The 24,976-nt window shown below is 42.4% G+C and overlaps 3 protein-coding genes and 1 long non-coding RNA gene across 6 annotated transcripts; 3 read left to right on the top strand and 1 right to left on the bottom strand.

Moving 5' to 3' along the window:
* The first annotated feature begins 238 nt into the window (after positions 1–238).
* Positions 239–1,453, top strand: LOC135707007 (THUMP domain-containing protein 1 homolog). Its single transcript, XM_065228728.1, has 2 exons — positions 239–586; positions 667–1,453. The coding sequence occupies exons 1-2, from the start codon at positions 334–336 to the stop codon at positions 1,365–1,367; spliced, it is 954 nt and encodes a 317-aa protein (XP_065084800.1). The 5' UTR covers positions 239–333; the 3' UTR covers positions 1,368–1,453.
* pav (pavarotti) lies at positions 1,354–4,377 on the bottom strand. The gene is made up of 4 exons (XM_065228570.1): positions 4,267–4,377; positions 3,481–4,206; positions 2,036–3,422; positions 1,354–1,968 (listed from the first exon to the last, which is right to left on the bottom strand). The coding sequence occupies exons 1-4, from the start codon at positions 4,275–4,277 to the stop codon at positions 1,477–1,479; spliced, it is 2,616 nt and encodes an 871-aa protein (XP_065084642.1). The 5' UTR covers positions 4,278–4,377; the 3' UTR covers positions 1,354–1,476.
* Positions 4,378–5,247: 870 nt separating this feature from the next.
* On the top strand, positions 5,248–5,605 carry LOC135706408 (uncharacterized). Its single transcript, XR_010518166.1, has 2 exons — positions 5,248–5,299; positions 5,363–5,605. It is a non-coding gene; the product is annotated as an uncharacterized LOC135706408 (long non-coding RNA).
* A 2,356-nt stretch (positions 5,606–7,961) lies between these two features.
* Positions 7,962–17,973, top strand: Sf3b3 (splicing factor 3b subunit 3). 3 transcript variants are annotated; one of them, XM_065228412.1, is made up of 14 exons: positions 7,963–8,073; positions 8,368–8,467; positions 8,529–8,727; positions 9,167–10,342; positions 11,075–11,382; positions 13,245–15,193; positions 15,391–15,440; positions 15,649–15,693; positions 15,903–15,954; positions 16,154–16,280; positions 16,930–16,985; positions 17,183–17,221; positions 17,430–17,473; positions 17,698–17,973. In XM_065228412.1, the coding sequence occupies exons 3-6, from the start codon at positions 8,697–8,699 to the stop codon at positions 15,180–15,182; spliced, it is 3,453 nt and encodes a 1,150-aa protein (XP_065084484.1). In that variant the 5' UTR covers positions 7,963–8,073; positions 8,368–8,467; positions 8,529–8,696; the 3' UTR covers positions 15,183–15,193; positions 15,391–15,440; positions 15,649–15,693; positions 15,903–15,954; positions 16,154–16,280; positions 16,930–16,985; positions 17,183–17,221; positions 17,430–17,473; positions 17,698–17,973. The 3 variants fall into 3 exon arrangements, with proteins under 3 accessions (XP_065084480.1, XP_065084490.1, XP_065084484.1); XM_065228408.1 differs by having other exon boundaries at positions 7,962–8,073; positions 8,368–8,727; XM_065228418.1 differs by lacking the exons at positions 13,245–15,193; positions 15,391–15,440; positions 15,649–15,693; ... (4 more) ...; positions 17,430–17,473; positions 17,698–17,973 and adding an exon at positions 10,840–10,907 and having other exon boundaries at positions 7,962–8,073; positions 8,368–8,727; positions 11,075–11,185.
* The last annotated feature ends 7,003 nt before the right edge of the window (positions 17,974–24,976 follow it).

Below are 24,976 nucleotides of genomic sequence, written 5' to 3'. Positions count from 1 at the left end.
CATTTTTTTTGTGATCATTCATAAACGGGTATAATAATCTCTATCAAAACTGGAATATCCACAATTCCTCTACTATAGTATACTGATAGATGAATGAATCGTATAAATTGTTTTTTTTTGTTAATCATAACGCTCGTAACGCTCTGCGTCGACTCCGACAACTTCGTCAAAATTTTAATGCCGCCAGCTGAAATCCGCGTTGGAAATTTTGTAAACACTCAATCGGCACGCTGCATTTCAACGCGCGGGTTACAGTTCAGCTCAACAAAAGATTTGAGTATTCGTGTTCTATTGTTCTCCGATTGGATTCAGCAACTACTCAGCTCACTTCAGATGTCTACCGAAGCGAAACGCCCCAGGATGGCTGACCGGAAAGGGAAAAGTGAAAAACGCAATTATTACGCCAAATCGTTCGGTGACTCGAGGAAGAAACTCTACCTGGAACCGGGCCAGTGCGGATTTATGGTAACGTGCAATTTTCGCGAAAGGGACTGCATCCAGGACGGCTACCGTCTGCTGAATGAGTACGCGGATGAATTGTACGGTAAGGTGGGCGAAGCTGAGAAGAAGCCAGCATCGGACGAAGGTAAATGATTTTAAATGATTAAGAGACGGCTATCAAACACATTGCATTCTATAACAATCGTTACTGTTATTTATCCACAGAGGAGAAGGAGGAGGAGGATGAGGTGGACATCTCAGTGTTAGTTCAAAACGAGGCGGAAGCAGTCAAGAAGCAGCGGGCTCAGTTTCGTTTCAAATCGGTGGAAACCGGCGCGAAGAACTGTTGCTTCATTACAACAACACTGAAGGATCCCAAGGAATTGGCTTTGAAGATCCTGCGCGATCTGAACGAAACTAAGAAGAGTAAGACTCGGAACATTCTACGGTTAATGCCGATCGAAGTGGTCACAAGGGCCAATCTGAAGGACATTATCGATGCCGCGGGCGCTCTGTTCGATAAATATTTCCTGAAGGAACCGAAGACGTTTGCCATCATCTTCAATCGGCGTTTCAACAATGACATCGAAAGGACCAAGGTCATCGAAGAGTTGGCCGGACTGGTGTCTTCGAAGAACATTAACAATAAGGCCAATTTGAAAAACCCAGACCTGGCCATTATTGTGGAAGTGATCAAAGGGCTGTGCCTGATCAGTGTCGTGCCGGAGTACTTCCAGCTGCGGAAGTATAACTTGCTGGAGATCTGTGCCCAAAAGGAAGAAGGTCCGAGCGCGGAGAAGAGCAAGCCGGATTCTGAGGATGCCACGGAGAAATCCGATGAGAAAGCATACCAGGATGAAGGAACCAAATCGGAGAAAACCCAGGATAAAGAGACCAAATCGGAGGAAGCTTCGATCACAGAGTGACGTTCTTTACCGTAACGTGGAAGTGGGTTTTATTTTCAAGATTATCGATAATAAAATTAAACTTGTTAAATAGTATTTACAACGAATATCCAAATCAAGAAATAGAAAATCAATGTTTAGGCTTCTTTCCACCGCCTCCGGAGTGTCCTTGAATGCCCGTACTACACTTGGAACTTGTTATTTGAATTTCCGCCAGAGTGGGAGCGCTTGCCACCGGGACAGCAGCCAGTTGGTGGCTGCTACTGGGACGTTTCCGACCGCCACCGCCGCCGGGAGATTTCGATGGGGAATACTGTTTCAGGCACTCCACATCGTTGAAGATGACCTGGGCTCCACCGCCGGTCGTAGGAATGACGTCCCCTTTGAAGATTTTCGTCTCTACCTCACCCTCAGTATCGGCGTCCTGAGAGATAAGACAGTACTTAGAAGCCTTGGCGCTAGTTACGTCCCGAGCATCGGTCAGCTTCGTGATGGACTTCCGATCGGTGTAGTAAGGCTGGAAAATCGTTCCCAGTGGTACGGGGTTCGCTGCCCGATGCTCCAGCCAACGCTCACCGGTCGAACGCGAACGACGATGACGTGGATTGGCCACTGCGACTCCCTGTGGAAAAATTGAATCGATTCAGTCAATGGACTCCCAACAATCTTACCCCTTAAAGACATCTTACCCGTCTGGAACGCGGCGTTTGCAGTGCTCCATTCGAAGTCGCCGTCACGTGACTGGTAAGCGGCGTCGCCAACTCATCCACACTGTTCGATCTGGCAACCTTCTTGACCGGTGTCTCGCCCTTGATGATCTCAGAAACCAGCCTCAATCGCTCGTCCTTCTCGCGCATTTCCTCCCGCAGCTTGTTCTTCTGCTCTTGCAGCTTCACTTCCAACTCACGGCTCATCTTCTCCGATTCGACGGCAATCTTCGAGGTGAATTTCTTCCGCTGCCGCTCCTTCTCGATCTCATTCTGATTGAGCATCTTTGTTTTCTGATTCAACTGTGTCTGTAGATCCCTCACCCTTTCCTCCAACGTCCGATTACGTCGGTTTAGGTCGTCAATCGAACTCTCGTAGATCACAATTTTGTTCTCCATTGCCTTGATCTTCTGCCGGTTCTGGTTCAACACTCCCTTGATCGAGGAATTGTCCGCCCTCAGTGCCACGTTATCTCTCTCAATCTTCAACAGATTCATTCGGAATCGGTCTTGTCGCACATCATAATCTTCGATCAGCGATCGACGTTTGACGATTCTCATTTCCAACAGTTTGATCAACTCCCTGATAATTTCCTGCGCTTCCGGACCGTTCATTTTCAGTTCCGGGAAGTTGGGACCCAGGCTGTACACCAATCCCAGATCCACATCCATTTTGATACCCTCTTGGTGTCGCTTTTCGATGTCGTTCATTGCAATCTTGAACAGTTGATTGGCCTTGCGGCGTCCTGGAGTCAGTCCCACATCAACCTTGACTGGCGTTGGCCGAGTTATCTGCACGTCCTGCGTCATTTCGGCAAACTTCATCACCTGAGCCGTCTCGTCGTAATCTTCAGCCCTCGGATTGACGCAAACTATCATCCGAACCTGTCCCTCACCGTCGAAATAGTTCTTGAACAGGTGTGTTATCTTCGAATCTCTGTACGGTACCTTTTTCAAACTTCCGGTCATCTGATTCTCCCGCAAAATCTCCAAACACGTCCGCAGTGTCATCAAACTGTTATTGATATTTCCGGCTTCGCGCAACCTCTGTCCGGTGTTCCCGGTTCGACTTGTCCTCTCACTACCCGCCAAATCCACCAACGAAAGCTGACTGATTGTGACTGCGTTCCGATCCTGAACTGCGTGCTCACCGTGATTATCTACCGGAGCCTGAACCAATCGGATGGTGAAAACCGAATGCGATCGACTGGATTCCGCGTTCAGAATCGTGTGACCAACGCGCTTACGCTTTTGACCAAACTGGAACACTTCCAGCGCTTCTTCCATCGTTTTAACTTCGACTTCCGTCACTCCGTGGACAAACATGTTGCGATTGGCATCCTCGCGGACCATCTTGCTTTGCAATGTCCTAAAAACCAAACCAAAAATCAAAATCCCAACCATCTTTCCTCCCTCAGAAAACTCACTTTTGAATGGTCGTCTCCTCCAGCAGATCATAAACGCAATTATTATACACCTCAACGTACGTAATAAAAACGGAATATATATTGTCCTCATCAATCCCACTCAGTTCCGACGGTTCCACCGACACTTTCGAAGCAATCTCCGGATCCAGATCCTTTCGCTTTCCCTTGTTCAGCTTTGAGTGCAGTTCCGCCTGTCGTTCCAACATGGCATCCGCCTCCGACAAAATGTCGAACCCATTCAATCGGTCCGGCTTGAATACAAATTTCTTCGCCTGGAAGTCCGCAATCGTTCGGAACAGCGCATCCAAGCACCGCGGCATAATTCCCCGATGGTGAATGTCCCCAGTCATCGTGTAGGTCTTCCCACTCCCGGTTACCCCGTAGGTAAACAGCAACCCGTTCCTTCCCCGAATCAGCCCTTCGACTAGCGGTTGGGCGACCGTCGAGTAAGCCTCATGCTGCGTAGAGGAAGCCTCGAACACATGCTTGAAGATGTACTGCGTTTCCTTCAGGCTCGTGATCTTGTAGTTGATCGCAATCTCAGGTGGTGTCAAGACGACCGTATTGTGAGCCGTGACCCGCAAACAGGACAGATCGGATTCGCAAGGCAACGGACGAACGCGGCAGTATACCTGCACCGGATCGCTTTGCAAGTTGTTGCCAGAATTTCCACGACTTTGCAGGGCCGTCACCTTCGGCAGGACCTTGATGGGAGTTTTCTGGCGCCTAGAATCCGAGGGAAAGTTTAACCCAAATTTCAAATCACCCTCAAACACCGGTTCACACATCGTCTTCATTTTCGAAGCTGTGGTATTTCGTCAGTATCAAATAAAGGTTTTTCATTAATCGTACACTAAAATTAAGTTTTTCGGGACGGAAAATGCACTAAAATCTATACTTCAGACAGGGGCTCGGTAGAAAAAAAAAACCGTTGTGTGAAATAAAAGTTCGTTACAGCAACTGCAGAAACAACAACAATAGCAACAACAGAAGCCATCATCAGGCCAACAGAAATAATGCATGAAAGACATGCAAAGAGGAAAGCGCAATCGTCGCCCAAATGAGCCAAAATGATGGAGAGTTGACCTAATGCGTTTTGCGCTACACTGAACCACACGCTAAGATCAGATAACCCAAATGTAGGTTTACTTTACCCAAATTAGGCGTAAGCTGCACAAACTCAGATATAGGTAAATTTTTTAACCCAAATATGGGTAAATTTAAGTCAAATTTGCATAAAAATAAATCATTTATGGTTCATAAGAACCCATATTTGGGTTAAAAAAAATTACCCATTTGTGAGTTTGTGCAATTTACGGCCAATCTCGGTAATCTCTTTGTACCGTCTAGGTAAACTGATCTTAGCGTGCAAGAAATCTCGAGTATTTTTAAAAAAAGTCCTAAGTAACAAATGTAATCAAATCGAGTTAAACGGTGCAAACTAGAAACCCTCTCTAGTTCAAACTATTACCAACAATCAATACGAAACTAACGATTTTAAATTGGCTCACCACTTTAGTAGTCTATTGGTCCCAAGCAAACGATTAACGTACCCTATTATAGATGAAATTCTATTACTACACTATGTTTGTTTTGATTCGCTATGAAAGTTTGACAGATAACATCAGGGGTGTGTGGATTCATGCAGAACATGCAGGGGTGAGTGAAATAGCTTGGGACTGCTTGGGACCGTTGTTCTGGTACTGAGTGAGCCAAAAATAATAATGATTTTCTTCGGGACCCAGTGGTCTTAGAGTTACCTCTATGGTGCTATAGCGATATGGCTTCGTGCCACCGTGCCCGTGCCCACTCCATTCAGGTGAGTTGCTTTTTGGTAGTATTGACCCGGAAAGAATCACTGATGCGAATGTTTTCCCAACAGATCATCAAGGTCGAATCAGTTGAGGCCTCCAAGACCCGTCGTGCTCACATCAAGCTGTTCCACGACTCGAAGATCCGCTTCCCGCTGGTGCAAAGAAACCACCACAAGCGCTACAGGAAGCTGTTATCTTTCCGCCGACCGGATACTTACTATCAGTAAACCAGGAGCCGCCGTTCATGTACTGTTAATTCCACTCTTTTTTAGGGAGTAAAAATGATGAAGATCCGTAAGAAACCATGTAAACATTCTTCGTGATTCGTTGAGAAAGAAAATCCGTGAGTGGAATAAAAAGTGGATCCTACTGGTTGGAGGAAGTTGGTTCAATGCTTCCCTTGAGAACAACTATTTTGTGAAGATGGATGAGTTTGAATTGGCGATTTCATGCCGCATTAAATTTAGCAATGACGGACATTCGTGATTGAGTAATGCGGTGTGAACATTTCAAAAGGGCCGAATTGCTTTTGTAAACAATGGCTTTAGACGTCGATTACTCGCGAATGAAAGCTCACAGCTGGTAAACTTCGCCCCGTACTAAGTGTATAAGACTGGTAGTTCTCTACGGGCACGAGTCTCTCGAAACGGATTTCCCATACAACGGAATAGAGAAAGGGGTGATCGACAAATTTGATTGTAATTTATCATCATGAAATCTTCATCTTCGTCAGGTTCGGTAGCATTTGTCGACTCAAGCTTGAGGTTGGCAACCAACGGAGACGGTATTGTTGATGAACATTGAGTCTCGGTGAAATGAGTCGTTTCACCATTTTGCTGATGGTCGCTCTCGATCCCGATCGTGTTCTCTATATCGCCCATTTCAATTAGAGAAAGCTTCCTCGGAGGAGGTGAAGCTTCTAGGCAAGCGACATCTGACGAAAGGCGTTTGATGACTTCTGATGTCAGTGAATCATGCAGGTTAGCAACATACCGCGTGAAACTAAAGATGTTCCAGTTCTCAGAGGCATCGGCGATGGCTGTTAGCATTGTGGTCTGCCCGAGCAACGTGCACAATGGACATGTTATGTCAGCTCTGTCCTGAGCTTGAAACCGTGGCGATCGAAATTTCCAAGTTGGACATAAACTCCTGGAGGTTGAGGCGATATTTCCTAAGAATAAATTAGTATTTAAAAAAACAAAACGAAATTCAAACTTGTAATATGTAAAAAAGCTTTAAGTAATGAAATATGAAGAATAAATATATTCTGAAAAAATCATACAAATGCAAGAAACGTCATACAATATAGTATAGTATTAAATACATAATTGAATGTGATTACTTAAGATTAAGACATACGGATTAGAAAAATGAGCCGAAATCTTGAGCCGAAGTCTGTCAAGCTCATCAGTAGCGGACTCGTGTCTGAACTGTCCATGTGAACTTTTCCCGATTTTCATCACTGGACGGATAAACGTCTTGACCCCATGAGTTTGGATGATGTTCGCTAAGTCCATCCCTAATGAATTTGTTATGGTTACTTTGCTTAACGACGTGTTCGGGGTATTATCCAAACCATTTGTGGAATAATTCGATCATTTGAGTTATCGTTCGTTTATGGTATTTTTTTTATCAGGGATTAGACATAAAATCTCCCCCTCGAGGAATTTAAATTCATGCGGTCGGCCTGCAAACCGCCCATACACGCTTTCAAGCGAGGGACCACCAGCATGCCCTTTTGCGATTACATCCTCTGCCATCTCTGGCAAATCTTGTTCAACAAGCATTATCTCTTTCCTGGTCAATCTGCCAAGCGACTGATTGCATAGGTTAGACATGCTCAATATAGTTTTTATATGAGTATGAATGCTTCCATACATTCCTTCCAGTTTTTGCCAGAAGTAATCCTGCAATAAAATTCGGTGTTAACTAAACAATTAAAAATGCAGGTAAAAATGCTAAATAAAAACTTACTTCGTCCATGATGAACTGTAATAATATCGCGAAAATAAATTTACAAATTTTAAAAACAACCCAGGAAATTACCGCAGAATACCGATTAAAATATACGGTAAGTAGGGTAATAAGCTATATAAAAACCGAGATAAAAACCTACAGCAAAAAAATCGCTGTTATCCTGGGTCACATATATAAACCAAGCGTTCTAAATAATTTGGCAGGTTAGTTTGGTTTGTTTACTCATTTGAGAGGTTCAGATCAATAAAAAGCAGATCATACTGTCAAAAATGAATGATAAAATCAGATCATGGATTGGTCTATTATAAACAACATGAGATGTAAACATTCTTAGAAGTGGTGCCAGGATTGATGAAAAACTATCTGTTATGGGGAGACTGCCTGGGTGGCAAGGTGTTTGGAGTGTGTCGGAGTGTGTTTTTGTGGGTGTTAACACAAGGTGGCAGAGTGACTTACCACCTGAGATTTTCACTTCTCTTCGCCTTTCACATCGTCATCAACGCCAATCCTATTGCTGAGTTGTAAATTGGACCTTTTGCAATGTTCAGCTTGAATTCTATGCACAACTTTACGTTGACCCAACATTCATGGTAGCGCAAATAAGCCGAACCCATGGTTTCGTCTTTCCTTTCTTCCTCGGTATGTTTTCCGATTCCGGCCCAATTTCGCTCGTTCTCGTTCATTTCCTCATCAGTCATCGGCAAGTGCGGTTGGAATTATATTCTGTTGAGTGAAAATAGTTGAATTTAAGTGGTTTTACCATTGAAAATGTGCTAAATGGTACCGAATCTGATGGAATCAGGTAATTGTTTTAAAATTTTCCTGAACATTTTATTAAGATGTGCTGAAAATTGCTCTAATTTGTTTTACCCACGCCTCGTGAAGTGCCAACATGACGATATTATAAATTGCTTTTTTTGTGCTTAGTTCTTAAGTTTTAGATAAATTTATTATGTAAATCGATAATTTTGATTAAATGAGACTAATTTCGTTGCATTTTTCGCATGTTGGGGCTAAATTGGGGGTATAAAAGTTGAATTTTAAAAGCCACTGTAACTTAACCTCAAATCCGACATTTTGTTTCCTCCGCTTCCAGATGAGAGATGACTGCAACGGAAATGACTGATAAGTAAGAAGAAGAACGCAAGGAAAGGCGAACGGAAACCGTTCGCTGCATTTGTTTGAATTCGTAAAGTGTAAACATCATCGCCAAGCGGCAGAGAAAGCGCAATGTATTTATACAACTTTATCCTACAGCGCGCCACCGGCATAACCCACGCGGTACATGGCTGCTTCGCCGGCACCAAACAGCAGGAGATCCTGCTGTCCAAGGGCAAGAGCCTGGAGCTGGTCCGACCGGATCCCAACACGGGGAAGGTGCACACGTTGCTGCAGACGGAGATCTTCGGGGTGATCCGGTCGTTGATGTCCTTCCGGTTGACCGGTGGAACAAAAGGTGCGTTGTTGCTTGTGGAAGTAGATTTTAATTTTGAGAGGACGAATCAGGCAAATCTTGCTTCACCCGTGAGCGAAACCATATTCCGGATCACGGGTGAAAACTCATATAGTTGCCTAGAGAGAAAGCTCACATGTCGCTTTTGCAGCGTGACCCAAGCGCGCTGCGAATTGAAACTTGAGAGGACATTTCTATAACGAAACATTTTGGGGAAAATCTTCCGATAACCTTGGATAGGTTAACGTTTATCACCCGGCTTCTTTGCCATGGGGTTAGATGTCATAATTCAAGGGACAGCAATTCCATCGATTTATAGGCGTGTTTTTGTCTGTTGTAGACTTGAACACACGACTCGGTGGGATAGATATTCTTGAAAGATGTTCCTGACACGAGATTGTAATTTGAAATGTTTTAACCTTGATGATTTTTTTCCTTGCAGATTATGCCGTCGTCGGTTCGGATTCGGGACGAATTGTCATTCTGGAATACAACCCGACCAAGAATCAGTTGGAAAAGGTTCACCAGGAAACGTTCGGTAAATCTGGATGTCGTCGAATTGTGCCGGGTCAATTTTTGGCCATCGATCCGAAGGGTCGTGCCGTCATGATTGGAGCGATTGAAAAGCAAAAGTTGGTTTACATCTTGAACCGTGACTCGGAAGCTCGCTTGACTATTTCATCCCCGCTGGAGGCCCACAAATCGAGTACGTTGACTTACCACATGGTTGGAGTCGACGTCGGATTCGAAAATCCCATGTTTGCCTGTTTGGAAATCGACTACGAGGAGGCGGATCTGGACCCCACCGGAGAAGCCGCCGCCAAGACGCAACAGACCTTGACTTTTTACGAGTTGGATCTGGGATTGAATCATGTGGTCCGGAAGTATTCGGAACCGTTGGAAGAGCATGCCAACTTCTTGATCTCTGTTCCCGGAGGCAACGATGGACCTTCGGGTGTATTGATTTGCTCGGAAAATTACTTGACGTATAAGAATCTCGGAGATCAGCACGATATTCGTTGTCCAATTCCTAGACGGCGAAACGATCTGGATGATCCGGAGCGTGGAATGATCTTTATATGCTCGGCAACGCATAGGACCAAGTCGATGTACTTTTTCCTGGTCCAGACAGAGCAGGGAGACATATTCAAAGTCACATTGGAAACCGACGACGATGTCGTATCGGAGATCAAACTAAAATACTTCGACACGGTCCCCCCCGCTACGGCCATGTGCGTGCTGAAAACAGGTTTCCTCTTCGTGGCATGTGAGTTTGGCAATCACTATCTCTATCAGATCGCTCACCTCGGAGATGATGACGATGAACCGGAGTTCAGTTCGGCAATGCCGTTGGAAGAAGGGGACACTTTCTTCTTCGCTCCTCGACCGCTGAAGAATTTAGTCAATGTCGATGAAATCCATTCGTACGCTCCGATTCTGGGCTGTCAAGTGGCAGATTTGGCCAATGAGGATACGCCACAGCTCTATCTTGCCTGCGGTCGAGGACCACGGTCTTCGATCCGAGTACTCCGCCATGGACTGGAAGTCTCGGAGATGGCCGTTTCGGAGCTGCCCGGTAATCCGAACGCCGTCTGGACCGTCAAGAAGCGCATTGATGGTGAGTCTCAATCTATTTCGAATTTTCATTAGTTTTAAGTAAAGTCCAACAGCTGACTGACAAATGAAGCACCATTATTCGACATCACCTGGATCCGTGGCTGGTTCCCTTCGGGGTTCTGGCCGGCGCGCATCCGAAACCGAGGGCTGTTGACGCCACATTCCATGCGTCATCGTACCTCAATGTCGTAGAACAAATTGTCCGCCGATTCCTGTTCGGGGATCGGCTGTCGACTAAAGTAGATATATTCCTGATCCTTGGCGTATTGCCCGTTGGGCTCTGATCGCTGTAGATAAACCATATCAGCTACATTTTTTGAAATACCATTGTCAGTCAGCTTCTGCAAGATCCGAAACTAAGGAACTATCAAGATCAGAATTATTAATCACAAAAGCTGGTGTTTGGATTCACACTTCCTTGCGAATCCCAAAACGAAAGACAAAAAGCCAAAGCACGAAACCATTGTCACAAACACCAGTTTTTCCTCTCATTTTCAGACCGTCGTGGTTGAGTTGAGTTTTGGAGGCGATCTACGAACCGTCACTAAAAAGTTCTTCGCCAATAGGTAAGATAAGCGATGCCCAAGAAAACTAGAACAGAAAATCGATACTACACACATTAAGAACAGTCAATATTTTTTGGTTAGGCAACTTTTCCACTGATCAACGTGAATTCCGTGAACCATTTGAAACCATCACGTTTCCCCTTTCTCTCTCTGTTTCATTCTTCCAGAGGAGTTCGATGCGTACATCATAGTGTCGTTCGTGAATGCCACCCTGGTGCTGAGCATTGGCGACACAGTCGAGGAAGTCACCGACAGCGGCTTCCTGGGAACGACACCGACCCTGAGCTGTTCGGCGCTGGGGGACGACGCGCTGGTGCAGGTCTATCCGGACGGCATTCGGCACATCCGCGCGGACAAACGTGTCAATGAGTGGAAGGCACCAGGCAAGAAGACTATCACCAAGTGTGCCGTCAACCAGCGGCAGGTGGTGATTGCCCTGTCCGGTGGGGAGCTGGTGTACTTCGAGATGGATCCGGTAGGTTTCGTTGGCGGGGTAGGAAACGGGGTTGTGTGCAGGGGGGTTTGTAGCATTGGGTGAAATTGGAATTCTCTTTAAGCTCATTCTAAAATCGCCACCAGTAAAAACTGATTACGGATTCCATTTCGCTCATTCAAAAATAGTCGACCCGGCGAAGGTAAGTAGATTAGTGGGTGAGCCGGCTACTGGCATGTTCCTCTTTTATAGTGAACAATATTTTTAATTGGTATCGAAAACGCCGCATGTCGCACCATGTCGAATATAATGCAGTAATTCTTTATTTAGCATTCCCATGAAATTTTCGTTACATCAGTCCTAAGATTCTTTGCAGAACACTTCTCAAAATTATTAGAACTCACCCCAAGATTCTATTCGTTTCAATTTTCTTTAGTAGGTAATTTAGCTCAAGAATGTCTTGCAACTTTGTTCCGAATTATCTCGGAGTTCGCTTCTGAAAATTAACTTTACTTACCCTCTAGAAAATTTTCTCGAATACCCTTGGAATTGTCGAACACTTTTCTTAGAATTTCTGTATTTTCCTTTACAATTCTTTTCGGAATTCCCATACATTTCATTGGCACCCTAATGCACGTCCATAGACAGTCCTTACGCCGAAATACGTCATGGTGTTCAAGGAGCTCGCCCCATTATTGCACTCACACCTGATGGATTTCACCTCAGAATTGCATGGGAATTTTCCAAAATGCCCTTGATAGGAATTTTCTTGAAATTATCCTTTGAACTCCGTGGGAATTATTCTTTAGGATCTCCTGGAATACTACTCAGAGTTTCGTTGGAAGTGTGTTCAAAATGTTCTGCCGGGAACACTTTGGAAATCCCTCAAAATTCTTCTGCATTCTCTAAGGAATTCTTGAAGCTATCTTCAAACTAGCTTGAAATTCTGCAAAGAATTTTGGAGCTTTTAAGAATTATATTTCGTTGGAGCTAGTATGAATAATGTGAAAAACTAGCTTAGCCTCAACATATAATAAAATGTTCTCATGTAACCCTTAAAAAAAAATAAAAAAAATTGACGAAGACGTTGAAAATATGCAGAACAAAATGGATGTTCAACCGGTCCTATTCAATTCCTTTTATGCAGGATTTGAAAACAGCATAGGGTAGAGAACTACTTCGGCCTAATCGGCCATTTTGGGCCTATCGAGCAGCAAACTTCAAATAAGTCCATGATTTCAGAGTAAACAAGTCAATTATGCGTTTGGTACGATACTTTAGTTAATAAGCTACCGAACGAAGTCAATGAGAACGCGTGGTATGAAGGTTTGCACCCATTATTCCCAAAAACAAAAGAAGCGTTCCGACCGAATCAATTTTTATCTTCATCTGATAGGCCGAAGTAAATTCTATGGCGTTTCAATTGCGTTTCAATGCGTTAGGCCAAGTTCAAAATCCGTAGGCCGAGTTTGGCGTCAAGAAGCAGTGTTGGACTTTTGAAAATATCTCAACGATTGGTTTCTCGTTTTCAAATCTTACAGTACGTACGGAAAGGTAAATAAATGTGGAAGCCATCAGTAATAATAACACTCCGTTTGGTACTAAACTGAACTAGATTAAGAAAGACTAAGTGCGGGTTATGCTTAATAGACCGGAAATAGGGTAGTTAACCCTATTTAAAAAATTACAGATTCTAGTCAAATTACCGCAGAAGTCCGCCAATGCTACAAACTCCTCTCACATTAGAAACATTTCCATGATGAACACCTGAATCAGAATTGTTTTGAAGAGTACAACGGTGTCCTGCAGTGCTGACCGAGTATCACTATTCAAAACATTCACCCCCAAATCATCCCCCGATAGTAACGATTATTTTCTCTCGCTTTACCCCCCTCTCTTTCCAGACCGGTCAACTGAACGAATACACCGAGCGTAAGAAAATGCCCAGCGACGTTATGTGCATGGCCCTGGGATCGGTCCCGGCTGGAGAGCAACGGTCCTGGTTCTTGGCCGTCGGTTTGGCCGACAATACGGTCCGAGTGATTTCGCTCGATCCCAGCGATTGTCTGTCGCCTCGATCTATGCAGGCCCTGCCATCGGCGGCCGAATCGCTCTGCATCGTCGAGATGGGAACCGGCGACACGAATGAGGAAGGTGTTGCCTCGTCCGCCGGATGTATCTACCTGAACATCGGTCTGACCAACGGTGTACTGTTGCGCACTGTGCTGGATCCGGTGTCGGGAGATTTGGCCGACACACGAACCAGATATCTTGGATCGCGGCCGGTCAAACTGTTCCGCATCAAGATGCAGGGAGCGGAAGCAGTCCTAGCCATGTCCAGTCGAACGTGGCTCAGCTATTACTTCCAGAACCGGTTCCACCTGACCCCGCTGTCGTATGAAACGTTGGAATATGCGTCCGGTTTTTCGAGCGAGCAATGTTCCGAAGGTATCGTAGCCATTTCAACGAACACCTTGAGGATTTTGGCTCTGGAGAAACTGGGAGCGGTGTTCAATCAGATTACCTTCCCCTTGGAATACACTCCGAAGCGATTCCTGATTCACAATGAAACGGGAAAGTTGATCATCAGTGAGACGGATCACAATGCTTACACGGAGGAGACGAAAACCATCCGGAAGAAGCAGATGGCGGACGAGATGAGGGAGGCAGCTGGGGAAGACGAACAGGAATTGGCCAATGAGATGGCGGATGCCTTCATCAATGAGGTGCTTCCGGAGGACATCTTCTCGGCTCCGAAGGCCGGCACGGGAATGTGGGCGTCCCAGATAAGGGTGATGGATCCTGTCAACGGTCATACCTACTCGAAGGTACAGTTGGCCCAGAACGAATCGGTCATGTCGATGGCCTTGGTGAGATTCATTGTTGATCAGAAGTGGTACGTTGTGGCTGGACTTGCGAAAGATCTGCAGATGAACCCGAAGGTAGCGAATGGTGGGTTCATCGATGTGTACAAATATGACGTGCATACGCACCAGCTGGAACATTATCACAGGACAGAGATCGACGAGGCTCCTGGAGCGCTTTGCGGTTTCCAAGGTCGAGTACTGGTCGGCGTTGGTCGTGTGCTGAGGATCTACGATCTTGGCAAGAAGAAACTTCTGAGGAAGTGCGAGAACAAACACATTCCCAACCAGATTGTCAACATCCAAGCCATGGGATCGAGGGTATTCGTTTCCGATGTTCAGGAGTCGATCTACTGCATCAAGTACAAGCGAGCCGAGAATCAGTTGATTATATTTGCCGACGATACCCATCCTCGGTGGATTACGACGTCCACGTTGTTGGACTATGACACGGTTGCAACGGCTGACAAATTCGGGAACATAGCCGTCCTTCGCTTGCCGCACTCCGTTTCGGATGACGTCGACGAAGATCCAACCGGAAACAAAGCCCTGTGGGATCGAGGTCTGCTGAATGGTGCTTCACAAAAGGCGGAGAATATCTGTACATTCCATCTGGGCGAAACGATCATGTCCCTGCAGAAGGCTACCCTTATTCCGGGTGGTTCCGAGTCACTGATCTATGCAACGATGAGCGGAACGGTAGGGGCACTGGTACCGTTCACCAGTCGGGAAGATTACGACTTCTTCCAACATCTGGAGATGCACATGCGCAACGAGAATACACCGCTCTGCGGAAGGGACCATCTGAGCTACCGGAGTTACTACTACCCGGTGAAGCACGTGATGGATGGCGATCTGTGCGAGCAGTTCACTTCGATGGATCCGGCCAAGCAGAAGAGCATCGCATCGGATTTGGGTCGTACGCCAAATGAGGTCGCGAAGAAGCTGGAAGACATCCGAACGCGATATGCGTTCTAAGCGAGTGAAAGGTGAGTCGAAGGTGATCTTTCAGTTTGTTTGACAAGAGTCGTTTTTCGTGATGACTTAAATTTATGACCTTTGGACACTTAAGAATTTCCAATGTTTACGACCCTACGTTAAGTAGTTGACTGATTTATTTTTTCATCGAATTAAGAATGCTTAACTATCGGACCGAATGAAACCTGGATTTTTGTTCTGTTTGCAGATTTGCGTGGGATAAGTGTCCGCTGGCGTGTGTCGAGGACTTTTGGAAAGGTGAATAATTTCAACATTCGTACTTGAATTCCGTTAACGTGATTCCTTATGATGAATTGCTAAAAAAGACCTTTGGACACCTAAAGAAAATGCATTGATTAAAACTACGTTAAATAGCACTGATGCCTGTTGGAAAAGGAAAATCTCGCACCTCGAAGCTTCATAACCTGTTTGCTAATGATGTTTATGATCTCTTTTCCTATTTCAGAATACTGACTGCTAATGCAACAAGAACAACACTGATAAATGCTAGGTAAGTTTCAGATTGCAAATGCAGTCAGTCGAATGTTAGAGTAACTCAATTTATTCATGATGAATTGCTTAAACAAGACCTTTGGACACCTAACGAACAGCATTGATTAGAACTACGTTAGAAAGCACTGATGCAAGTCTATTCATCATTGAATCGTTGAAGCCGGTTGTGGAAACTTCCAAGTTAATAATAAGTTCTTTCTTTTACAGAATATCTGTCAAAACGATGTTGAGGAATCAACCAACCTATTAGCTGTTTAAGGTGAGTTCAATTTTCTGTTTAATTCGGTTAACGCATTTCCGATCGTTTTTCCATGATGTGTAACCGCTTGTCGGTTTACCGTGTTTCAACTGAATTTTGTTGATTATAACTTAACCCTTCTGATCATATGCAACTTGGCCAAAGTGCTTCCTAACGATTGAGCATAGATAATTTAACGGTTTCTCTCTTTTTGTTGCAGACCGCAGAATTTGTCACCCGCATATCTTCGAGAAAAATTACGTAATTTGGATTAGTCCAAGTTGATTTTGTGATCAACAACAACCCATCTCAACAGTGGACGCGGTAATCCATCATTAATCTATAAGGTAAGTTCGACAGTTTGGGTAAGACGAAAGTGAGTGGGTGGTTGCATATCTCAAAGTTTTCTAGTTACCGAGTTCTTATAGTACGGTCGTAAAGAAGTTTTCCGTTTTCGGATCTTGCTTCTTCAATTGCATTCACTGGAATCTAAAACATCAAACCTCAAAAGTTTGTCCAACTCAACGGCAATACTGCGGGCTTTCTGTGCGTAGTGGATCACGAGGGAAAGTCAATTCAGTGCGTAATTGCTTTTGTAAACAATGGCTTTAGTCGTCGATTTCTCGCGAATGAAAGCACACTCATGAAAATGAATGACACCAGCACACAGAGGAATGTTTCCTGTATTAGCTAGCATTTGTAATTTGAAGGGGTGTGTTTTCATTTGTGAGAAATCTACGTCTAAAACCATTGTTTACAAAAGCAATTACGCCCCTTTGAAATGTTGGCTCTGAATTATCTTTAATTATTTGAGATATGCTAAGTCCCCAATTCAACCCATCCTCATACAACATGATGAAATACCATTTAACGCAAGATAGACTAAAGAACAACATTGATTAAAACACTGTTACCTGATCCATGAGCTGTTCCAGAATAGTAAAATCATTTTACCATCTGTCATCTAATCGAAACGTATTTCTTCTTTACTTTCAGAATTCTATCAAAATCGGTGTTGAATCTGTGTGGAAACATGCTGCCCTCATTTGCAGGTAAGAATGTATCTTTTAGTTGACGTTATTTTCCTTCCTACTTTAACAACTACAATGATGAAATACTCATCACGCAAGATAGACTAAAGAACTTCATTGATTAAAACTTCAATAACTGATTATGTTCGTCTTGTAAGTGCTTTTAAACCTAAACGAGGCAGGTTTTAACGAAAAAATGTTTCTCTTTTCCTTTTCAGAAGTTCTTACGAGATTCCTAGTTTAGCAGTTATCAATAGGTAAGTTTGTCTATTTCAATTCTCCAGTTCGTCCTAATCCATTCCTAAAATGATGTTACTCTTAATATACGCTATTACGGCCCTAATGCTCTGGGCAGAAGAATGATTATCTATTATTTCTGACTTCTTCACCTCTTCAACTAATGTACTTCAGACAGTGTGATTTCATGGACTCATCTTAACTTTTTGTTTATTCCCATTTTTTTAGATTGAAACTCGTTTGATGAATCTTGCAACCATCCAAATCCCATGGTAAGTTACCTGTACAAATTTCAAAATATGAGTTAAATCATAAAGCATGACCAAAAGCATCTTCTTAATGATGAACAAAAAAATATATAAGTTCGGACTTATGAATTTTCATAATGATTCGTTTTGTTTCACTGACAATCGCGCAATTCCCATCCAATCGTTTCCATCGTTAGCGTCGCATTGCATTTATTTTAATGGCAATATTTCTCCCTTTCCTCTTCCAGAACCCATAAATCATCGTCAACACACAAACAGCAGGACACTTGCCGCAACAGCGGAGTGGTATTAATACTTATTTATTTCTTTCCCGGTAGTGTTACTAGTTAAGTACATACTTTCTTTCACGTTGTAGTGAAGCTTACATTTTAAACCCATGTAATCATCAACACTGGATTATAATCATATTCCCAGTTTAACTTGCACGGCAGTGACTGTCTTCAATAATAACAGTGAAACGGACACACGCAACATCCGTACCTAAAAGGAAAACAAAAAGTCAATAAACAACAAAACAACCCTTGAAAATGGTAGCGAAAAAATTTCTCACGCGAATCTCAAAAAATCTCAAGAAGATGACAGCCTTGGTCCGCTCGCTCGCTCGTACACACCGGTACTTACAAGCGCCGGTTTCGGCCCCCTTTTTCACTTTCTCGTGCGTTTTTGATCTTTCCCAAAAAGGTCGTTTCTTCGTCACCGGGCCCAGGTGTCGGCCGCACTAAAAAAACTTCGGTTCTGCTTTACCTATCATCGTCAGAAGGGTAAATGAAGTCTTACAAAGTGTTGATATTTTTTGCAAAACGATGCTCTGGAACCCCCTGACGATGATAGGTAAAGCAGTATCGAAGCCGTTAGTTTCCCTAGGTAAGTAGCACCAGTGTGTGTTTACAAGTATTTCCCCTTTTCGCAGTTAAGTTTTCTGCCGCTTTTCGGTGCTCCTCTCAATAAATACGATCATTTGTTGCGGAACTTCTGGATGTGGATCGGCGACGATGGAGATGGGGAAAGGGAAATAGGTTGAGATTCTCGCATTTTCTGAATACAACCCACCGATTGTTGTTCAGCAGCATAGGGAAAATGAGAAGAGGGGTTAAGAAATAGTGTAAAGTATTAGCAAAATCTCATCGTCAGATCTGCTGTTCCTCCGTGCGGTTTGGTCGGTTTGGTTAGAATTAATGGTATTACAGATTACAGTAATGATCCGATTTTGTCAACCCCTCGCGCATCAGACTTTTATCTTTCAATAATTTCACATAACTGCAGGGTGGCCTCCCACCCCGAATTTCGTCAAAACCCCGGGAATTTGATATTCGAATCTACCAGGAAACTAATAATAGCATTAAATTTTATCAAAACGGATGTTATCGTTTATCGTCGACTTGGTTTTTAAAACTTTAACTTACGTTCAAGCTAAAATTTTCAAACAACTTAAAATTTGCAACATGATGAACCAAATTTACCTACATTTTTTTTTCTTCCTTTATTTAGGAGATTTTTAGCCGTAGGCTAGTTCCATCTCCGTAAAGGCTGGGAAGCGTTAGAAAGAGGTCCCCCAGCCACATTGCTTGAGTCCCCCCTATTCTGCGAGTCACGTGACTCTCTCTCACCGGTGAGGTGACTCTCCATTTGATTTGCATGGAGAGTCACCTCACCGGTGAGAGAGAGTCCCGTGACTCGCAGAATAAGGGGGAGTATCATGCTACTTTAACCTTTGATAATCTACTTAGCTAAAACATTTAAACAGCTAGTACAATAACACAGTAAACAGCATACGAAAAAGACAGACTAAAAGGATACAAAAAAAAAGAAGAACAAAATATAAAATGAACAAAACGAAACCAATAACAAAACATAGGCCCCCTTATTCTGCGAGTCACGTGACTCTCTCTCACCGGTGAGGTGACAATTGTCACCTCGTGTGAGGTGACTCTCCATGCAAATCAAATGGAGAGTCACCTCACCGGTGAGAGAGAGTCACGTGACTCGCAGAATAAGGGGGAGGTTCTGCAGCGTGACGTCACAAATGAAGTCAGTCCCCCCTATTCTGCGAGTCACGTGACTCTCTCTCACCGGTGAGGTGACAATTGTCACCTCACCGGTGACAGAGAGTCACGTGACTCGCAGAATAAGGGGGAGGTCCACTGTAGGAGGTCCTTGGGGGCCCCATCCAGTGGAGGGATGTCCGGACGGCCGAAAGAATCGATGGTGCTAAATCCTGCAGTATACAGGGCTGGTAGCGAGCTGGGTACTGTGGAGTCGATCAATTTTATTTTGCAAACCAATGAAAAACTGCTTGAAAATTTTCTCAAGTTTGAAACTGGTTTGCTCTTTTTCAGTTGATTCTCGCCAAAAGCTCTGACGAGCCAGGAGTGCTCGAGCCCCCATGATTCTATCAAAGTTTGTTTACATACATGTTTCGCCAAGGTATGTTTTACTCCCCCCTATTCTGCGAGTCACGTGACTCTCTCTCACCGGTGAGGTGACAATTGTCACCTCACCGGTAAGAGAGAGTCACGTGACTCGCAGAATAAGGGGGACTGTAATTGAAAACTTAGCTGCCTCATAGAAACTATGCTGGTTTTTATACTTTCATCACTAAGCCTGTTGGTTTTTATCTTTCAGCTTAAAATTAAGAATATTTTATGAAAAAGTATAGATCATTTTTATGATATAACAATGCTTGACAGTAGATAAGAACAGTAACTGCATTTGCTGCTTCTGAATGTTTGGCTCCCGCTTGACAGTTCACACTGGCTCCCAAGTGACAAGCACCTTGAGTGAGTCCGCAGCACTCAGGTAGCGAGTCACTTTTTAGTGACTTGGTCACTTTTTTCAAGCCAGTCACAAAAAAGTCTCTTTTTTTAAGGCCAAGTCACCAAAGTTACTTTTTCTTGCAAATAGTCACTATTTTCAACTTTTTTAGCGTGAATTTATTTCAAGATTGATCATTATTTGCTTTGTGGCGTTTAATCATATTTCTCTATCTACAGGGTGTCTACTCATTGTTCTAAATAAAATTACCTGAGTTTTCCAGGTTTTTAAAGTTCTTCAACGGATAACTTCCAGGTTTATTATAAAAAAAGCTATTTTTAAAATGCGTTAATAATATGCTTTTTTCAGATCAAAAACAACAGCAATTTACCCAAACGTTTTTAAGACATAGGAATCAGTTTTAAAGAAACAGCTTTACAATCAAATCCATTGAATGTTGCAGTTTAACACTTACTTAATTTCTCACTTCATAAAGTTGAAAAAAAAAATACTGAGTTAGAATAAGGCCAAGCTGAAAATACGGGGAACTTATTGGACGCTTTAATAACCTCAAATCGGTTCTTTTAGCATCTGAAAATTTTCGGGAACTTTTATGAAGTTCCTAGAATTTCAGAGAACTTGACAACTGTGAAGTTCTAGGAACTTCATAAAAGTTCCCGAACTTGAGAAATATAGAAAACATGAGGGGTATTGTGCAAATTTTTAAGAAGTTCTAATTTCCTCAGAAAAGCTAGATCTAGAGATTTTTGGGCAATTTCAGATCTTAAGAGCAGTTTCCGTAGCTTTAGTCCAGACTTTTGGAGCAGTTTAAAGATCTATAATCGTTAAATTTGAAAAAAAAAACTCGAGATAGTTCTATGATGTGCTGAAAAAAAATCGAGAACCCCTAAGATGATCCGATAATTTCAAGGAAGTACAGAGCTCTTCAGAAAATTTATGAAAACTTCAGAAATATTTCAGAAACTTTACAGACGTCCAGAGAATTTCAGGGAAATTTTAAGGTGTTTACGGGAATTCCATATATTTCCTAGCTGCAGATCCTAGATCTTCAATAGAATTGAGAGCTTTAGGGAAAATTCGAGAACATCAAGACAGAATAGAGAATCAAAGGGCAGTTGAAATAATTTCAGGGTAATTGTAAAAACCTTAAAGAAGTTGCGAGAAACTCAGCGGGATCTTCAGCATAGCTGTGAGAGAATTTCTGGAACGTGATAAAACGTGAAATCGTGAGAGTATTTTAAGCGTGTTATATCATGGAGATTTCAAGAACGTAAATAATTGCGAAAATTTAGCTAAATTTATTAAAGAAAATCAACGAAATTCCATTAATTAAAAAAAAAATCCGACAACTTTTAGCAAGCAGTGATATCTTCAAGAAATTCCAAGGAACATCTTGTAGATTTAGATACTTTTAGATAGTTTCATGATATTTAGCGAAGTTCTGAGTACACTGGAGTCGCTTTTTACGCGGTGTTTTTTTACACGGTTTTTTTACGCGGTTTTTTTTTACGCGGATTTCGGAATTTACACGGTTTTTTTACGCGGATTTCAGAATTAACGCGGTATATCGTTATACACTAGAGTCGCTTTTTACGCGGTTTTTTTTTACACGGTCTTTTTTAACGCGGTTTTTTTACGCGGATTTCGGAATTTACGCGGATTCCGGAATTTACGCGGGACGTATCACCCGCGTAAAAAGCGACTCCAGTGTACTTCAAGGACGATCAGATAGCTTCAGAATAATCCCATTAATTTAAGCAAATTTGCAGAGACTTACAAGAAGTTCCGTGGAAAGATGAAGTATTCCATGAATTCTATGATTGATCCAAAAACGTCAGAAGCGTCAGGGAATTACGAATATGTATAAGAAAATTGCCGGATTATTAAACAAATTTAGGGAACTTCAGGTAACCATAGATAAATTCAGGGAAAATTAGTGAGCATTTATATTGGTTATAATACTTGAGTGAAATGGTCCCCTCCCCTTGGCTAGTTTTTGCACCTTGCTGTTGGTGGGCGGGCTTAATTTCATGCTAGTGGAGTGTTGGAGACGGTGGGTTTGTGGCCGACGTTGCTGGCTCATGCCGCGATAGAATGGCGCCATGGGCAGGCAATGAGGATTACTGAGCTTCCCCTCTCTGATAAACCACTGCATGAGAGAACAAAAGATCTAGTCCAGCAGTGATAGTATCACACTTGTTACTCCTTTTATTGAGAGCCGCGTCGTGGTACGCTTACGTATAGGCACTGACGTTGGGTGTGATACTGGCGGGTTTTGCCGCAAATCACTCTTATTTTATTTATTTTTACGCAGATAGATTTATTTGGGTTTGCAAGGGAATTATACTATTGAAATATTTCAGAAAGTGCCCAACGGTACTCCTTCTACTTGCGTGACAAGCTTTCATTGTTGTTTTCATTGAAGTATTACTCAGGGAACAATTTTAAACATCATTTTTGTACATGGTGTTGTAACTAATCTTATATGTGCTTCATTTTGATTTGGGATAAATGTTTGAACTATGGCTCGGGATTTCCACTGTTGCGTGCTTCTATTGTGATATATCCATACGTAATTTTGTGGGACGACATAGTGGAAACGTGTGAGCGTAGTTGGAGCATATACCCTATATAATTTAAAATCAGCTAGGAAACTAACTTCAAAATGAAGCATTTTAGTCACTTGAGGGTGTCACCTGGGTCGAACTAAGATATAATAAATAGGTATAGGTCAAAATCAAAAGTACTTGAAACACGTTTAATTTTAGATTACAAGCACAAGTGCAGGTACTTAATAAAGCATGGGTTATGCTTGATTAGGTGAATTAGAGCTTTTAATAATTTATTAAATTAGACTAATGAGATATCATAATCATCAAATGAACTTAAATAAGAAACTTCAGAAAGTCTAATGACATTAAGTAGATTAACAAAAGAATTAGGATGCGGGGGGTCCGCTTAGGGAGGCAACTAACCTTTATAGTTGTAGAATAAATCTTCTTATTTAGTATTGAATTAAAAAAAAAGAAAACGCAGGCAGACCAATAGCATTTAGCAGATTAACAAGGAAAGGAATAGTTTAGGAAAAAAGTAAAAGTAGAGTTATGTGACAGTTATTAGCTTTTAAACTTTTGGAGGTATTGTATTCCCCTGAGTTTGTTGTACTCGATTACTATATAATTCTCTCAATACGCGAAATCTCTTATATATGCGATTAAAGCATTTGAGTTAACTTATTTCTTAGTGTTCAAGTACTTACATTTGTAAACAGCAATCAATGTTAATCTATGAACTAAACCATACGTAAAATCGATCTTATGTGGTACTGATGCATGTTTAACTTTTCGCGGCTTTCGGAATCAACGCGCCTACGTCTACGGAGCTTACGCAGAAGTGATTTGCAATGCGGTAGAGCTCACCAAAAGTTTTTTTTTTTTTTTTTTGAGCTTCTGTAGTATAGAATTTGTTCGGTACGGTCGCGAAATCTTGAAATGATTGATACGTGCGGTAAAATAACTAAATTGAAACAAAGCTCAACAGTAAAATAAGTAGAATATTTAGGGAGGAAACCAAAATTTATCAACTTGCCAACATAGGCTATCACATTTATTTTGGTGGCACTCTTTAAGTGATAATAAGTTGTTTTTTTTCTCTACGGTTGTTTCGCGTGGCGTTCACAATTTGCGCGATTTTCGTATCTTACGTAATTTAGATGTTTAACTATAAACGGTTTCACTGACTCGAGGTCGTTCCTTAAGCGGTGTTGGTACAGGTTAAACCTTTGCCGACTGTCGGATTCAACGCGCCTACGTCTACGGAGCTTACGCAGAAGTGATACGCAATTCGGTAGAGCTTGTCAAACGCTTTTGAGCTTATAGAATTTGTTCGGTGCGGTCGCGAAATCTTGAAATGATTGATACGTTCTTTAAATTAACTAATTTGATACAAAGCTCAGTAGTAAATAAGTAGAATATCTAAGGAGGAAACCAAAATTAATCAACTTGCCAACATAGGCTATCACATTTATTTTGGTGGCACTCTTTAAATGATAATAAGCCTTTTTTTTCTCGCTTCGGTTGTCTCGCACGGCTTTCGGAATTCGCGCGGTTTTCGTAACTTACATAATTTAGATATTTCGTTCGAAACGGATTTACTTATTCAATCGGTTTACTACGCGGATGTATCTACGCGCACACGTCACAGCATTTTTTCTATAACTATCTTGAAACAATACATACGGAATCCAGTGTTCAAGCGGCCAACATAGGCTAGTCCTTCTGCTGTATTGTCAAAGATAGAAGCAAAATTTATTCAAATGGGTCAAGTCTTGAAAATTAAGCTGTCACGCAGCTCCAGCTTGATACCAATAAAAAAAAAAAAAAAAAAAAAAAATACTTGAGTGAAATGGTCGAATCTTCAAGGCAAATCATTTAATTTCAGTAAAATTGCGGATTCTTAAAAAATACTAAAAATTCAGGGCAGTTTAGAGAACTTTACGGAAATTTAATAATCGTTTAGGCAGAACAGTCTAGACGTCTAGACTTTTGAAAAGTTTTAAATTAGTATCGATAATTTAAGGTAAGTTTCATGAACTTCAAAAAAAATCTTGAGAACTTCAGTGAAAATCATAGAATTATATTAATTATTTCGTTCTAATTCCATAAACATTGCGGGAGCACAAAAATTCCAGAAATTTCGAAAAATTTCGAAAACTTCACAGAAGGACAGTGGAGA

Source organism: Ochlerotatus camptorhynchus, unplaced genomic scaffold, assembly GCF_037179485.1.
Source record: "Ochlerotatus camptorhynchus isolate MF236.1 unplaced genomic scaffold, CSIRO-AGI_Acam_v1.1 ptg000023l, whole genome shotgun sequence".
Taxonomy (NCBI): domain Eukaryota; kingdom Metazoa; phylum Arthropoda; class Insecta; order Diptera; family Culicidae; genus Ochlerotatus; species Ochlerotatus camptorhynchus.
This window is presented reverse-complemented; position numbering and strand designations above follow the sequence as displayed.